The sequence below is a fragment of the Mustela lutreola genome, chromosome 2 (assembly GCF_030435805.1).
Source record: "Mustela lutreola isolate mMusLut2 chromosome 2, mMusLut2.pri, whole genome shotgun sequence".
Classification (NCBI taxonomy): Eukaryota; Metazoa; Chordata; class Mammalia; order Carnivora; family Mustelidae; genus Mustela; species Mustela lutreola.
Window position 1 is genome coordinate 107237585 of NC_081291.1, and position 17679 is coordinate 107255263.

General features: G+C 36.1%; 1 protein-coding gene across 17 annotated transcripts in view; it reads right to left on the reverse strand.

Annotated features, from left to right (window-relative positions):
* DLG1 (discs large MAGUK scaffold protein 1) overlaps positions 1–17679 on the reverse strand; it is a 256769-nt gene continuing 239090 nt past the window's right edge. For all 17 annotated transcript variants that reach the window (XM_059163069.1, XM_059163079.1, XM_059163078.1 and 14 more), the window contains 3 exons: positions 13640–13749; positions 2750–2841; positions 1–1852 (listed from right to left, as the gene is read on the reverse strand). In XM_059163069.1, coding sequence (XP_059019052.1) covers positions 1746–1852; positions 2750–2841; positions 13640–13749 — 309 coding nt within the window. In that variant the 3' untranslated portion in view covers positions 1–1745. The remainder of the gene's footprint in view (positions 1853–2749; positions 2842–13639; positions 13750–17679) is intronic.

A 17679-nucleotide genomic window follows, 5' to 3' on the forward strand; every position in this document is an offset into this window, starting at 1 on the left:
TGGATTTTACAACAAAGTTTATTAGCTGTTCTCCTCTTTCTCATAAATGGAATGGATAATGTTGATAATCCTTTACAAACCAGTACTCATTTAAGAATTGTAATGAGGAGGCTGTCAAAAACACATATTTAATAAACAACTCCAAAAAAGCAAAGGGAAGCCAAACATTAAAAGATCAGAGAAGCTGATTTCTGAAATCATAACTACCTTTCACTAAAACTTCTTAAAATTGCTGTCCATGAAGATCTGTGCAACTCTAGTGCAGAGCAGCTACAAGAGGTGAAAGGTGTGCAGTCTAAGGGGAAAACACACACATGAGGCTTTTGCTTATTTGCCTATTAGTGAAGGGAGAACTGGAAGGAGAGGCAGAAGACCAAATCCAAACCCAATGACAAGAACAACAGTAAACAAACAAACAAACAAACAAACAAAAAAAAACACCTCAAAACAGAACCAGGAACCATTTGAAAACTTTTGTAGAAAAGAGGAGAACACGCCTATACTTCTGTATGTAATCTAATTTCCCTAAAGGTTTCTTTCCACAACCACCATACCCCCATTTTCAGTTCACATGATTAAGGAAGATAAAGTCTAATCAATTAATATTTAATTTAAAAACCAAACAAAAAAGAGTAGGTGGCAAAAGAAAAAATATATTTTAAATATATATATATATGTTTGTGTGTATGTGCGCAACTATGTAAAGAAAATAATTCCCATAGTTACAGAGTTTAGTTAAAGAAAGTTTTATATATATTTATATATATATATATATTTTATTATAACAAAATAGGCAGTTACTGTGGGTAAAATATTCATTAAAATCTGATCCCTAAGAATACATTTAAAGTTTTAGACTATGAATTGGACTCCTTTTCCAATGCCATAATGATTACTACATCATCACTGTAATGTCTGTTCTGTCTGTATTTATGTCTGTGAAATTTCCTCAACCTTATGTGTAAAAGGTGAGCTCCCCTAGCACCTAAACATGGCCTCAATTCAGAAAATGTGATGATCGTTATGTATGAACAACTTTTGCAAGACACTATAATTAGTGCTGTACAAGTAGATTAAAAACATTTGTAACACCGCTATTCCTAGCAAATGTATTGAGGGAAAAAAACCCCTCAAATAATGAAAAACACGAAGAACTCTTCTGAAAAATGAATATCCCTTTGTGAAATTATGAAAGTTAATGCAGACATTAATTTTGAAATTAAAAAACATATTTTTCTTATTTGTCTATAATGAAATATTTGTTTGGATAACACAAGTCAACTGAGATAAGGACTTGAAAGTTAATATATTGGCCAAACCATGCTATTAAAGTTAAGCGTGCACTGTTGCTCAAAGTTTACTAAATCACTGATTAACACCACTTTTCTTTCATTTATACTGAAATTTGAAAAGAATGTATATAAAGCTTTTCTGAAAATCTTATTTCCCTTAAACATTAAGGAATTTTACCACAATTTCCCAGTCTCCCCAAATCCTTAATAGCTGGTCAGGCCATTCCATCTTCAGTTCTGAAAAATGGCCACAAACCAATAGTGACATAAAATAATACAGATGCTACAACTTGAAGGAGACCCTAGATGTCAAAACTAAGCACAACTGCAGACCATGATGAGTGGGATATGATTCAATGTGGAGGGAGTATTGTAGACAGACTCCAAAAGGAAAGGGCAAAGCAGTGTCAGAGAAAATGAGATCGTGGAAAAGAGAAACAGAAACATCAGTCCTCATAACTTTTCTTTTGCTGGAACCCAGATGTACGGACCAGACTGTTCTTCTATGATCTGCTTCACTTGGTTATAAATGTCTTCCAGCGTATCTCCCTGTACAATAGCTGTAATAATTAAACAAAATTAGAAACTCCATTAATTGTCTATCTTTACGGTAACAATTATTGGTGAAACAGAAGAGAAATCTTAGAATTACTCATCCAGCAAAAGGCCATTTACATATTGTTTGCTTAGTAATAGGCACTCATTTCAGTAATTTTCCTACTTGAAAAATATAAGAATTTTAATTTTAAATATTGATCAAAAGGTGAGATTTGGTGATTTTTGCTTTTGCATATTTGGTAGATATACACTTAAGTATTTAAGAGGCAAAGGGGCATCTGCTTGCAACGTACTCTTCAGTGTTTCAGAAAAAAAAGAAATGTGGTAAAATGTTAACATTTAGAAAATATGGGTGAAAAGTGTATGAGAATTGCTGGTACTACTCTTGTGAATGTTCTGTAAGTCTGAAATTGTTTAAAAAAAAAAAAAAAAAGAAGGAAAAAAAGCACATGGGTTACACCACCATGGCATTTGATGTACTTAGTGTGAACACCTGGAGAATAATTTAAAGGATGAAATGAAGGAGAGATTATTTGGGAATTGCTACCCACTCATTTTTTTAAAAACAAATAATATCCTAAAATGGATCAAAATTTATAAAGCATAAGATCAGAAAAGTCATTTTCACAGAAGAAATCAAGTCTGAATATATTTTTCTCCAGTCTAATATGTCCTAATGAACCACTTAAGAAACACTAACTTTTAAGATTCCTCATCACCACTGCCTAGGTTAGATGAATTATTCTGAAAACCACAGTATTAATTACATAGTATTAATTGATAGTATTAGCCATGTAATTAATTACTGGTAGATGTGGGCATAGTTCAAAGTTCAATAGGTCAGTTTATATGGCTCCAAATCAAAATTCTGTCAGGGCACAGACACACATCATGCCAACCTGTGAAATGTTCAGTAAATTCTTGTTCCAGTTTCATGGCTCTTTCAAATGTCTTTCTGGCTTGTTCTTCTGTTAGACGCTTATTCATTTCCCTATGCAAATAAATGTAGATATTAGCAATTAGTACATTATAATCCTTTTTGAAAAAAGATGACAAAGGAGAAGATACACATAAAGCATAAAACCATGAAAAGCTGAGCTCTGTTGAGAATATGAATGTCATTAAAAATTAGATTCAGTCACTTTAGGTATATTAAGCTTTATGCTTGGATTGACAGAGGGTTTCAACAAATTTTTGCATTGGCTCAAGGCAGCCCAAAAAACTAAGCATTAATTTCATGTTTTTCACTTTGATGAAAATTTCATATTAAGAGCTTAGAAATCTATCTACCAATTTATGGACAACAAAGATAATACATAAGCATATGAAACAACACCATGAGAAGGCAATCAGCAAAATATAGTCTGGGGAGAACTCTGCAGAAGAAATGACATGGTTTCTTTAACAAATAAACTGGGAAAAAAAAAAGAGATATGGAGGGAGAATCTATACATTAAAAGAATAACAACCAACTGTCACAAACAGATCTTAGTTGGAACTTGATTCAGGCAAATAAGCTGAAAAAAAAAAAAAAAACCATAAGCAAAACTGATGAGACAATCAGAAAAACTGGATCTAATGATATAAAAAATAATTTTAAGTGTGACATGAGAGATGTTTTCTAATAACATAATTCTTATCTTTCAAATATATACTGAAATATATGGATGAAATCATATAATGTCTGGGGTTTGTGTCAAAATAATCTGGTGTGAAAAAAAAAAAAAAATAATCTGGTGTGTATGGGTAGGGGGTAGGGAGATAGATGAAACAAGACTGGTCACAGCTGATGATATTGCTGCCGCTGGATGATTGGTATATGAGAATTCGTTCCCAACTTAAAGGGAATGCTTCCGATATTTTTTCATTAAGTATGACATTTGCTTTGATATTCTGCAAGTGACCTTTTACCAGATAAAGGAAGTTCCCTTCTATTCATAGTCTGAAAAATGTTTTTTGGTCATGAATGAATGTTTATTTTATTAAATGTTTTTCCTGCATTTATTAAAATGATCCTATGCTTTTACTCCTAAAATCTCTTAATGTGGCACATTTACATGGATTTTAAAAGATTCATTAAAAATAATGAAAAAATATACATAACATAGAAGTTACCATTTTAACCATTTTTAAGTGTACAGTTCGCTAGTATTAGTATCTTCATATTATTGTGCAACCATTACCACCATCCAAACCTCCAATTGTTTGTTTTGTAAAACCAAAATTCTATTCCTATTTAAAAATGATTCTGACCACTCTGAGTACCTCATAAAGGTGGAATCATACAGTATTTGTCTTTTTGTGATTGGCATAATGCCTGGAACCATCATCCATGGACATACTACAGAATTTCCATCCTTTGTATATATGTACCATATTTTGCTTATCAGCACATTCACTGATGGACACTTTGATTTCTTCCACATTTTAGTTATTGGGAATAATGATGCCATAAACATGAATGTACAAGTATCTCTTCAAAAAAGCAGCCCACAACTAGAAATAGAATTGCTGGATCACATAGTAACTCTATGAATCTTTTCATATGCTTGTTGGCTGTGGCTGTATCTTCTTCAGAGAAAGGTCCATTCAAGTCCTTTCCTCATTTTTGAATTGTCTTTTTTTTTTGTTCTCTAAATATTCTGGATATTAATCCCTTATTAGATAAATGATTTGCAAATATTTTTCCCATTCTGTGGACTGCCCTTTTACTCTGTAGACCGTGTCTTTTGATATACAAAACTTAAAGATTTTAAGTAATCTCTACACCCAACATGGGGCTTGAATTCACAACCCTGAGATCAAAAGTCACAGGCTCCATCGACTGCCTTCAGCTCTGGTCATGATCCCTGAGTGCTGGGAGCCCCATGTTGGGCTCCCTGTTCAGCTGGGAGTCTGCTTCTCCCTCTTCCTCTGCCCTGCTTGTGCTCTGTTTGTCTCTCAAATAAATAAAATATTAAAAAAATATTTATGGAAACTAATCTTTGTTGTTGTTACCTCTGCTTTTGGTGTTATATCCAATAATCAATGCCAAATCCAATGTTGTAAAGCTTTTGTCCCTTTCTAAAAAAATTTCTTTTGTGTTAAGTCACCATACAATACATCACTAGTTTTTGATGTTGTTTCCAAGATTCATTGTTTATGTATAACACCCTGTGTTCCATGTCCTATGTTTTCTTTTTTTTTTTTTTTTTTTTTTTTTTTAAGATTTTATTTATTTATTTGACAGAGAGATCACAAGTAGGCAGAGAGGCAGGCAGAGAGAGAGAGAGAGGGAAGCAGGCTCCCTGCTGAGCAAAGAGCCCGATGTGGGACTCGATCCCAGGACCCTGAGATCATGACCTGAGCCAAAGGCAATGGCTTAACCCATTGAGCCACCCAGGCGCCCCATGTCCTATGTTTTCTTTTAAGAGTTTTATTATCTTACATTTAGGTCCTTGATCCATTTTGAGTTAATTTCTGTATATGGTGTTAAGTAAGGGTCCAACTTAATTCTTTTACACATTAGATACCCAATTTTCCCAGCACCATTTGTTGAGAAGACTGCACTTTCCCCCACTGAATGGTTTTGTATCCTTGTTAAAAAAATCACATATATAACAGTTTACTTCTGACCTCTCTATTCTACTCCATTGATTTTTTAAATTTTTTTCATCATGGTAAGTGTACTGTTTAATCCCCATCCCCTATTTCCTCCATCCCACCACCCACCTCCCCTCTGATAACCGTAAGTTTGTTCTCTGTGGTTAAGTCTGTTTCTTGGTTTGTCTTTTTCCTTTACTTGTTTCTCAAATTCTACATGAGTGAGATCATATGGTCTTGTCTTTCTTTAACTGACTTATCTTGTTCAGCGTTATCTTCCAGCTCCATCCATGTTGTAACAAATGATGACTTTATTCTTTGTTATTGCTTAACTGTATATACATTCCATTGTATATACATACCACCTCTTCTTTATCCATTCATCTATCAGTGGACACTTGGGCTGCTTCCATAGTTTAGCTATGGTAAATAGTGCTGCAATAAATATAGGGGTGCGTGTATACCTTTGAGTTAGTGTTTTTTTTTTTTTTTAAGATTTGACAGAGAGAGACAGAGAGATCACAGGCAGGGGGAGTTTCAGGAAGAGGGAGAAGCAGCCTCCCCACTGAGCAAGGAGCCCAAAGGAGGACTCAATCCCAGGACCCTGGGATCATGCCAAAGGCATATTCTTAACCAACTAAGCCGCCCAGGCATCCCTGAATTGTTGTTTTTGTATTTTTGGATAAATACCCAGAAGTGGTAATTCCTGAATCATAGGATAGTTCTATTTTAAATTTTTTTGAGGAACCTCCAAACTGTTTTCCACAATGGCTGTACCAATTTGCATTCCTGCCAATAGTGCATGAGAGTTCCTTTTTTCACCACATCATTGGCAACACTGGTTGTTTTTAGGTTTTAGCCCTTCTGACAGGTGTGAGGTGATATCATTATAGTTTTGTATTCCACTGGTCATATTTGTTTTTATGCCAATACTAGTTTTGGTTACTATACCGTTATAGTGAATTATAAAATTAGAACTCTGGGTCTTCCAGTTTTTTTTTCTTTTAAAATATTATTTTGGGGGTGCCTGGGTGGCTCAGTTTGTTAAACAGCTGCCTTTGGCTCAGGTCATGATCCCAGAGTCCTGGGATGGAGCCCCACATGGGGCTCCCTGCTCAGCAGAGAGCCTGCTTCTCCCTCTCCCTCTGCCTGCTGCGCTGTCAAATAAATAAATTAAAAAATCTTAAAAAGAATATTGTTTTCGCTATTTAAGCGATTCCATGTGAGTTTTAGTATGGGTTTTTCTATTTCTGCAAAAAATGTCATTGGGATTTTGACAAACATCACATTATATTTGTAGATCATGTTGGGTAAGTACTGACATTTTAACAACATTAAGTCTCCTAAATCCATGAACATGAGAAGTGTTTCCATCTATTTTTATCTTCTTTATTTTCTTTCAGCCATGCTTTATAAACTTTATAGTTTATAGTTTTACAAATCTTTCATCTCCCTGGTTAAAATAATTCTTAAGCATTTTATTCTTTTTGATGCTACTGTAAATGGAATTCCTTTTCAGACTGTTCATTGACCGTGTATAGAAATGCAACTAATTTTTTATGTTGGCTCTATATGCTGCTACTTTGCTGTAAAACTTCTAAGAGTTTTTATCTGCAGTCCTTAGGATTTTCTATAGATAAGATCATATGATCTGCAAACAAATTTTATTTCTTGCCTTCCAGTTTGGATGCCTTTCATTTTCTTGCCTAATTCCTTTAGCTAGTATTTCTAATAACTGTATTGAATAGAAATGGTAAAAGCAGGTATCCTTGCCTTGTTCCTGATCTTAGAGAAACAGCTTTCAGTCTTTCATGAGAGGATGTTGTCAAATGCCTTTTTAAAAAAAATATCTTTATTAACATATAATGTATTATTTGCCCCAGGGTTACAGGTCTGTGAATCATCAGGCTTACACATATCACAGCACTCACCATAGCACATACCTTTCCCAATGTCCATAACCTAGCCACCCTCTCCCTAAACCCCCACCCCCAGCAACCCTGTTTGTTTTGTGAGATTAAGAGTCTCTTATGGTTTGTCTCCCTTCCAATCCCATCTTGTTTCATTTTTCCTTCCCTACCCCCCAACCCCCATCCTGCCCCTCAAATTCCTCATATTAGAGAGATCATATAATTGTCTTTCTCTGATTGACTTATTTTGCTCAGCATAATATCCTCTAGTTCCACCCACATTGTTGCAAATGGCAAGATTTCATTTCTTTTGATGGCTGCATAGTATTCCATTGTGTGTGTGTGTGTGTGTGTGTGTGTGTGTGTGTGTGTACACACACACCCCACATCTTCTTTATCCCATTCATCTGTTGATGGACATCTAGGTTCTTTCCACAGTTTGGCTATTGGACATTGCTGCTATAAACATTTGGGTGCACATGCCCCTTTGGATCACTACATTTGTGTCTTTAGGGTAAATACCCAGTAGTGCGATTGCTGGGTTGTAGGGTAGCTCTATTTTCAACTCTTTGAGGAACCTCCATGCTGTTTTCCAGAGTGGTTGCAGTAGCCTGCATTTCCACCAACAGTGTAGGAGGGTTCCCCTTTTTCCATATCCTCGCTAACATCTGTCATATCCTGACCTGTTAAATTTTAGCCTCAAGTACCCCCCCCTTTTTTTTTTTAAAGATTTTATTTATTTATTTGACAGACAGAGATCACAAGTAGGCAGAGAGGCAGGCAGAGAGAGAGAGAGAGAGAGAGGGAAGCAGGCTTCCCGCGGAGCAGAGAGCCCAACACCGGGCTCGATCCCAGGACCCTGAGATCATGACCCGAGCCGAAGGCAGCAGCCCAAACCACTGAGCCACCCAGGCGCCCCCTCAAGTACCCTTTTAAAAAAGGTAATCTCTATGCTCAAAGTGGGGCTCACACTCATGACCTTGAGCTCAAGAGTCACATGTTTTACCAGACTGAGTCATTTAGGTGCCCCCGTCAAATGCTTTTTCTGCACTGAGATGATTTGTGTTTTTTCCTTCATTTTGTTGACATGGCATATTATGATTTGACATATTGACATGATTGACATATGAAAATATGTCAAACCATCCTTGTATTCCAAGGATAAAATTACCTGGTCATGGTGTGTAATCCTCTTAATATGTTGGTGAGTTCTGTTTGCTAGAATTCTGTTGAGGATTTTTGTATCAAATGTTCATAAGAGATATTGGTCTGCAGTTTTCTTGCAGTGTCTTTATATGGTTTTTGTATCGTGGTAATGGTTGCCTCATAAAATGAATTAACAAGTGTTTCCTTCTGTTCATTTTTTTTTTTTTTTAAGTTTGAGAAGGATTGGCATTAATTTTTTAAATGCTTGATAAAATCCATTGGTGAAACCACCAGCTCCAGGGCTTGTTAGGAGGTTTTGATTACTGATTCAAGCTCCTTAGCCATTATAGGTTTTTCTACATTTTCTATTTCTTTTTGATTTAATCTTGGTAGGTTTGTGTTTCTAGGAGCTTGTTCATCCGTTACACAATTTTTTGGTGCACAACTGGTCATAGTACTCTTATAATCCTTTTTATTCTTTTTATTCCTATAGATTCCTTACTAATGCCCCCACTTTCATTTCAGATTTTAGTAATTTAAATCTTTTTTCTTAGTCCATCTAGCTAAAGGTCTGTCTTTTTTATTCCAGGAATCAACTTTTGGTTTCATTGATTTTCTCTATCACTTTCTATTTTATCTTTTGTTGCTCTCTGCTCTAATCTTTATTGTTTCCTTCCTATTGTTAGTTCTGGGTGTAGACTGTTGTTCTTTTTCTAGGGGTAGAGACTCGCAACAATGACAATGGACACTTTTTCTAGGGGTAGGGACTTGCAACAATGACAATGGACACCTGCCTTTGTGTTTGCACCTCTACACACAAAAGAAGCAATCAGCTATTAGAGCACAGTTATCTGAAATTTGGAGAACCAAACCTTTTTTGGCCACCTTGGCCCCCACAAGCTGCTCAAGAAAGGCATGCATGGCTGCCTGCTATGGGCTGAAGGTGGGGAAATAGGTAGCTGCTATCAGCCTAAAAGCTGAAATTAACCAAAATTAACCATGCAAACCTTCCCCTAGAAGCCTTCCCCTCCAAGAAACCTTCCTCCTCAAGCTTTCAATAGACTCCCGAGTTCCCAAGTAGTTACTTCTGACAAAGTCTGTTAAGTCCATTTGTATCTAGGTGGGGAAATGGATTACTAGTGCTTCTTACTGCATCTTCTCTCTAGCTCTACCACTGACAAATTTTTAAATGTTTAACTAACCTTGTATTCTTCACTAATCCCAACTTCATTCTTTTACCTTATTTAAAAAAATTAATTGTTGAACTCAATTTATTTGTATTTTGGCAAGGATTTTTCCATCTATATTTGTGTTAAGACTGTCTTACCATTTTCATTTTCTGTGAGGTCTTAGTCAGGTTTTGGTATTAAATTAATGTCCATAAAATCAGCTGAAGAATTTTTGTTAAGATTTATATTATTAGCTTTTGGTAGAATTCAGTAAATCCTGTTGGCCTAGTGTTTTATTTCTAGGAAGGTTTTTCGTAAGAGAGTTAAGTTCTTTAATAGGAATGGCATTAGATTTTCTATTTCGTTTTTTTCCTTTTCTTTTTCTTAAGACTTTTCAGAAAGATTTTTTAAGTATAACTTTCAAAGATAGAAGAGGAATATCATAAATATACAACTGGATGAATTTTAACCAACTTAAACTTACTTGTGTACCATCTAGTACCTAGATCAAGATCTAGAACATTACATCAGTACCCCAGAATCTCATTCCAGTCACCTACCTATCTTTGAAGAGTAACCTTCATTTGACTTCTGTGAGCCATGATTACACTGAAATCATAGAATATGTATAAAGGAATCCTAGACTACATATACTTTTAAGTAGGGATTTCTTTTTTACTCAGATTATGTTTGTGAGATTCTTCCATACTTTTGTGTGTAGTTGGAGATTGCTAATTCTCATTATTGTAGAATATTTCATCGTGTAAGTAGGTCATAATTTATGTATTCACTGATTTATATTTGAATAGTGTTTTTGGTTATTCTGAACAGTACTTCTGTCAGCAATATAGTACCTATCTTTGGTGAACATATGTAAACATTTCTGTTGAGCACATATTTAGAAATGAGATTTCTGGATCTTTAAGTTATGTGTATGTCCAGTTTTTAGGAGATACTGTATACCATTTACCAGTGTGGATGTACCAAATTTACACTCCCATCAGTGCTATGAGTTTCAGTTGTTCCATGTCCTTGCTAACAACTGTTTTCATTTTAGTATTTTTGGTGTGTGGGTGGCAGTATATGACAGTAAGGTTTTTTGTATTTCTTTTGTTTTTTAAGTAGGCTCCATGTCCAAAGTGGGGCTTGAATTCATGACCCTGAAGTCAAGTGTCACGTGCTTTACCGACTGATCCAGTTAGGAGCCCTGATGTTACAGTTTTAACTTGTGTTTCCATGTCCAATTGAGTACCATCTATATGTTTATTTACCATCTGGATATCTCCTTCGTGAGCTAAATCCTTTGCTCATTTTTCTATTGGGTTGCTTGTGTTAACCTTTTTTTTTTTTTTTTTTAAAGATTTTTAATTTATTTATTTGACAGACGGAGATCACAAGCAAGCAGAGGCAGGCAGAGAGAGAGCGGAGGAAGCAGGCTCCCTGCTGAGCAGAAAGCCCGATGCGGGGCTCAATCCCAGGACTCTGAGATCATGACCCGAGCTGAAGGCAGCGGCCCAACCCACTGAGCCACCCAGGCGCCCCTGTGTTAACCTTTTTAAGGCTTATCTGATGTGCAGTGATATCCCATTTTCATTCCTGATACTATTTATGCCTTTATTTTATTTTCTTGATCTTTCTCACTAATGGTATGCAGTATTTTTAAAGAAAATATTTTTGATTTTGTTGATCTTGTCTACTATGTTTGTTCTCTTTGACTGTATTTCTACTTTCTTTGAGTTTCAGTGACTGGTCTTTTTCTAATTTCTCAAGACCTTAGGCTGCTAATATTTGACTTTCTACATTCTTTCCTAATATTTAGGGCTGTGGATTTTCCATCACCAAGGCTACCATATTTCAAATTCATTTACTTGACAATTTCATTGTCATTACATTTATTAACTTATGCTGTGATTTTTTTCTTTGAGCCATCCAGAAGTAACATGTTTAATTTCCAAATATATGGGAATTTTCTAGAGATCTATTTTTTTAAAAAATATTTTTATTTATTTGACACAGAGAGATAGCAAGAGAGGGAATACAAGCAGGGGGAGTGGGAGAGGGAGAAGCAGGTCCCCAACCCAGCAGGGAGCCCAATGCGGGGCTCAATCCCAGGACCCCAGGACCACTACCTGAGCCGAAGGCAGACGTCCAAAGACTGAGCCATCCAGGCACCCCTCTAGTTATCTATTTTAATTATTGATTTCTATTTCAATTTCACCAGGGTCAGAGAATATTTGTTTTCAATCACTGAAATTTGTGGCTTAGCATATAATTAGTTTTGGTAATTGTTCTATGTGCATTTGAAATTAATGTGTCTTTACATATTGCAGTGTTTTCTACATACGTTAGTTAGGTAAAGTTTTTACTTTGTGTTCTATATCCATACTGATATGTTTGTTTTCTTATTCTATTACTTCCTGACTGTTAAGTTCTCCCACTGTGATTTGGGAATTATTCTTTTCCTGTATAATTACCAATTTATGCTTTACATATTTTGAGACTGTATTAAGTACAAATGTATAAATATACCTTCCCGATGGACTGAACCTTTCTTTCTTTTAATCATTTTTATGTCTAGCAATAATTTCCTGCCTTTAGATATACTTTGATAACAAATACAAACAAACTTACTTTTGGTTAATGTTTGTACAACATACCTTTTTTTCTAGACTCTCACTTTCAGCTTTTCCATGGCCTAATATTTAAGGTGTGTCTTATGAAAGCAACATATAGTTGATGGGTATCATAACACACTATTCCAAAATATAGCACTTTGGCATACTGAATATTCTAAGCTGAAGGAATCTGAAAAATGGCAGGTATATGAAGGACTCTGACCTTCCCTGAGGCAGGGCAAAGATCCTCATGTGAGAGGTGGCATTTCTATACCTGGAGGAAACAAACATCCTTATCTCCAAAGATGGTGGGACACTGAGAAGAATTTGAACAAAGAGGCCTTGCTAAGTTTCCCTAGTTTGCTACTCTTATATTCTTTGGTACTATTACATTTTCCCAGAACTGTTCATTTGTCACCAAACCTAGTATAAATATGCTCAAATTTAACTGTTTTTTTTTTTTGGGTCTTCATTTCCTTTATGAATGCTTTTATGTCACGTGAAACCTGAATTAAAAATAAATTTGTATGTTAATATGTCTTTTGTTCTAGAGGTCCAAGTGAAAACCTAGTAGAGAGAAAAGAATTTTTTCCCCTCCTACAAGAGCAACATCTAGTTTATTTTTTCTTCAACTATTCTGACAATCCTTGTTTTTTAATCAGACCATTTAGTCTAGCATTTAGTTAATAAAATATTTGGGTTCATTTAAATCATCTTACTAACTGTATCCATTTTGTCCCATCTGCTTTGTTTCTATTTGCTCTTTATCTTTTTAGTTTTTATTTTAAAACTTTTTTTTTTTTTAAGATTTTATTTATTTATTTGACAGAGAGAGATCACAAGTAGGCAGAGAGGCAGGCAGAGAGAGAGGGAGAGAGGAGGAAGCAGGCTCCCTGCTGAGCAGAGAGCCCGATGCGGTACTCGATCCCAGGACCCCGAGATCATGACCTGAGCCGAAGGCAGCGGCTTAACCCACTGAGCCACCCAGGCGCCCTTTTTAGTTTTTATTTAAATTCAATTTTTGCCCTCTATTAGTACGTAGTTATACATTATTTTATTCTTTTAGTGGTTACACAGAGCTAGACCATTCAGTAATTAATAGCCACATGTGACTACTTAGGCTTAAAATTCTAATACATGTTACCTTATACACTTTAGTATATTAATGCTGCTGCTGCTGATTGCTAATATCACAGAATGCTTATTCAATCCTCACAATAACCATTTGAAGTGAGTATACGATTATTCTCTCCATTTTACAGATAAGGGAACTGAGATGCAGCAAAGGTAAGTAAACGATCCAGTCTAGTACGTGACAGACACTGGATTTGTACTTAGAGGTTTGTGCTTTAGGCATTTATACTTACATGATATTTTCCATGGATTTGGGTTTAATAAAAATGGAGATTGGGTAAAGTTGTGCAATCTGTAATCTCTTTATGGCATTTCCAGACACATCGAGGATACAGTGTTTGCCCTGAAATAGAGGAAATAAAGAAGAAAAACAAGTGAACCAAGTATTTTCAATTATATCAAAGGTACATTTCCTACAGGTACATTTCCTACAGGTACAAAATCTGGATTATGATACATTTGGCTCCTCTTCACTTTAAGCAAACTTGTCATTTCTGTTAGCAAATTTCAGAGGGGAAATGAAGACAATGAATAATGACTATGAATAATTAATTTCCATTTTCAAATATTACATTTAGAAAGGAATGAAAATACAGTTCCCTTACTCCTAGCTTTCATAGACCAGTTTCAAAATGGCAACCAATATGGGGCTCCTAAATTTATTTTGCCAAGAAAAACAACCACCCTAAGCTACCATTTTACCATAACTATCTTTTTTTTTCCTTAAAGATTTTATTTATTTATTTGACACAGAGACACAGGGAGAGAGAGAACACAAGCAGGGGGAGTGGGTGGGAGAGAAGCAGGCTTCCCACTGAGCAGGGAGCATGATCCCAGGGCTTGATCCCAGGACCCTGGGATCATGAACTGAACCTAAGGAAAACGCCTAATGATTGAGCCATCCAGGCGCCCTCATAACTATCATTTCTTTAAAGAATATACAATCAACAAGAAGATAAAAAGCCTAAAATGAAGGAGAATCTTTAAAACTGAATACATTTTAACTTATAAAACCTCATTACCACTAATCTATTCTCATTTTATTGGGGACCAGCAAAAACTTGATCACAAACTGGCAATTAGGAACCCCCCTTCTGGGTTTAGGACATTTTTCTGACATGCTTAAATTCACTTACAAAGGCCATTTGGATTTTTATATTTATGAAAGGTGTTCCTATGTTAAATAGGGCAGTAATCATAACTTATTAAATAGATTTTATTATATTTTAAATCAGGTACTGCCTCATAATGCATTTTTAAAGAAAGATTTTTTTATTTTAGAGAGCAAGAGAGAATCTTCAAGCAGACTCCCCACTTAGTGTGGAGCCTGATACAGGGATCAATCCCCAGGACCCTGAGATCGTGACCTGAGCCAAAATCAAGAGTGGGATGCTTAATCAACTGAGCCACCTAGGCACTCCTCATAATACATATTGTAATCCAAGGACTTAAGTATACTTCAATGAACAATTTAAATCTAGTAGGAATATTTATTTATAGATTTTATTTGTTATTTTACAGAGAGAGCAAGAGTGGGCGGTAGGGGGTGGAAGGGAAGAGGGTGAGAGAATCTCAAGCAGAGTCCCTGCTATGCACGGAGTCCAAAGCAAGGCTTAATCTCATGATCCTGTGATCATGACCTGAGCTGAAATGAAGAGGAGTGGATACCCAAATGATTGAACCACCCAGGTGCCCATGAGCAATACATCTTAATTTTATATACTGCTAACCTTGCTCTAGTTTTTAAAAGTATCTTTCATTTTATAATAATAGTCTTTAGTTTTATAATGAATTTATGCTTTACATATTTTGTAAATATGTAATTTATTTTACAAAATAAATTTTATCAATATTGTGATAGATTTTATATGATTCCCCAGGTATACTATTATCTGAGAATAGAGACAGTTTTACTTTTCCCCCTCAATTTTTTTTTTTTTTTTTTAAAGATTTATTTATTTATTTGACACAGAGAGATTACAAGTAGGCAGAGAGGCAGGCAGAGAGAGAGAGAGGAGGAAGCAGGCTCCCTGCTGAGCAGAGAGCCCGATGCGGGACTCGATCCCAGGACCCTGAGATCATGACCTGAGCCGAAGGCAGCGGCTTAACCCACTGAGCCACCCAGGCGCCCCTCCCCCTCAATTTTTATGCATGTAATTGGTTTCTCTTAACAGCACTAATGCCTCAAGTACAATGAATAACTTGAGTACAATGTTGAATAGCAGTAGAGATAATGGACATCCTTGCTTTGTTTCTCAATAATGGAACTGCCTTGTATTTTGCCTCATATTTCCCCTATTAAGGATTTTAAATTAAGAATATCTGTCTGGGGTGCCTGGGTGGCTCAGTGGGTTAGGTCTCTGCTTTCGGCTCAGGTCATGATCCCAGGGTCCTGGGATCAAGCCCCGCATCGGGCTCTCTGCTCCGCGGAAAGCCTGCTTCCTCCTCTCTCTTCCTGCCTGCCTCTCTGCCTACTTGTGATCTGTCTGTCAAATAAATAAATAAAATCTTTAAAAAAAAAAAAAAAAAAAAAAAAAAGAATATCTGTCTATTCATTCATCCATTTTCATCTCTCTCATTTTTCCTTTTTATTTATTTTTTAAAAAAGATTTTATTTATTTATTTGACAGACAGACATCACAAGTAGGCAGAGAGAGGGGGAAGCAGGCTCCCTGCTGAGTGGAGAGTCTGATGCAGGGCTTGATTCCAGGACCCTGAGATTGTGACCTGAGTTGAGTGAAGGCAAGAGGCTCAACCCACTGATCCATCCAGGTTCTCCTTCTTTTTCCTTTTTAAAATGTAACACCAATCTCTGGATTTTCAAGTCCCTCCGCCCCCAAGGAAAGGTACTCTACCAAAAGGTTTTTAGGCATCTATGGATATATGATTTTTTCCTTTAGATTTGTGGAAGATTATATTAATTAATTTTCTAACTTTGAACTGACCTTAAATTCCTTTAGTCCCATTTGGTCACAGTGTATTACTTTTGCAATGTGGTACTGGATTCTGTTTACTAAAAATATTTAACATTTTTGCATTAATATTTGTGATATTGGTCTATGATTTTTCTTGTCTCCAGCACACTTAGAGATCAAAAAAAAGAATGCTCCTGAGCAGATTATAGGGCTTTAGAACAATCTAACCTTTGAGATTTGGTAGAATTCCCCTGAGTAGCCATCTGAGTCTGGTGTTCTTTGTCAGGTAGTTCCTTGATAATTTGCTCTATTTCTTCTAAAGAAATCGTTCCCTTTCTAATAGGTCAATTTTGGTAAACTACATTTTTCTAAAAAATTATCCATCACAAACACGTTTTAAAATTTGTTTATATAGACATACACAAATAGTCTTTTATGATTGGTATGACATGGTATGTCCCCTTGACATTTCTGTTTCTATTATTTATTATTTTTCCTTTTTCTAAAAAAATTAGGTTTGGGATGCATGGATGGCTCAGTGGATTAAGCCACTGCCTTCTGCTCAGGTCAAGATCTCAGGGTCCTGGGATTAAGCCCTGCGTCCAGCTCTCTGCTTGGCGGGGAGCCTGCTTCCCCCTTTCTCTCTGCCTGCTGCTCTGCCTACTTGTGATCTGTCAAATAAAATATTTTTTAAAAAATTAAAAAAAAATGGGACGCCTGGGTGGCTCAGTTGGTTAAGCAGCTGCCTTCGGCTCAGGTCATGATCCCAGCGTCCTGGGATCGAGTCCCGCATCGGGCTCCTTGCTCCGCAGGGGGCCTGCTTCTCCCTCTGACTCTGCCTTCCACTCTGTCTGCCTGTACTCGCTCTCGCTCACTCTCTCTCTGACAAATAAATAAATAAAATCTTAAAAAAAAAAAAAAAAAATTAAAAAAAATTAGATTAGCTCACGGTTTGTCTATTGTAGTAACCTTTTCTAGATCTTCTATTTTCTAGCTTAAATTCTTTAAAAAACAATTTATGAATTATTTTTAGTGTAAAAAATATATGTGAGTTGACAAAACATTTAAATAGTTCAGCAAGGGGGCGCCTGGGTGGCTCAGTGGGTTGAGCCGCTGCCTTCGGCTCAGGTCATGATCTCAGGGTCCTGGGATCGAGTCCCGCATCAGACTCTCTGCTCAGCAGGGAGCCTGCTTCCTCCGCTCTCTCTCTGCCTCTCTGCCTACTTGTGATCTCTCTCTGTCAAATAAATAAATAAAATCTTAAAAGAAAAAATAGCTCAGCAAGGATGGATTGTCAGTTTTTATTTTAAACAGCTTAAGGTGTAACTGACATACAATAAAATGCAGGTGTTTAAAGT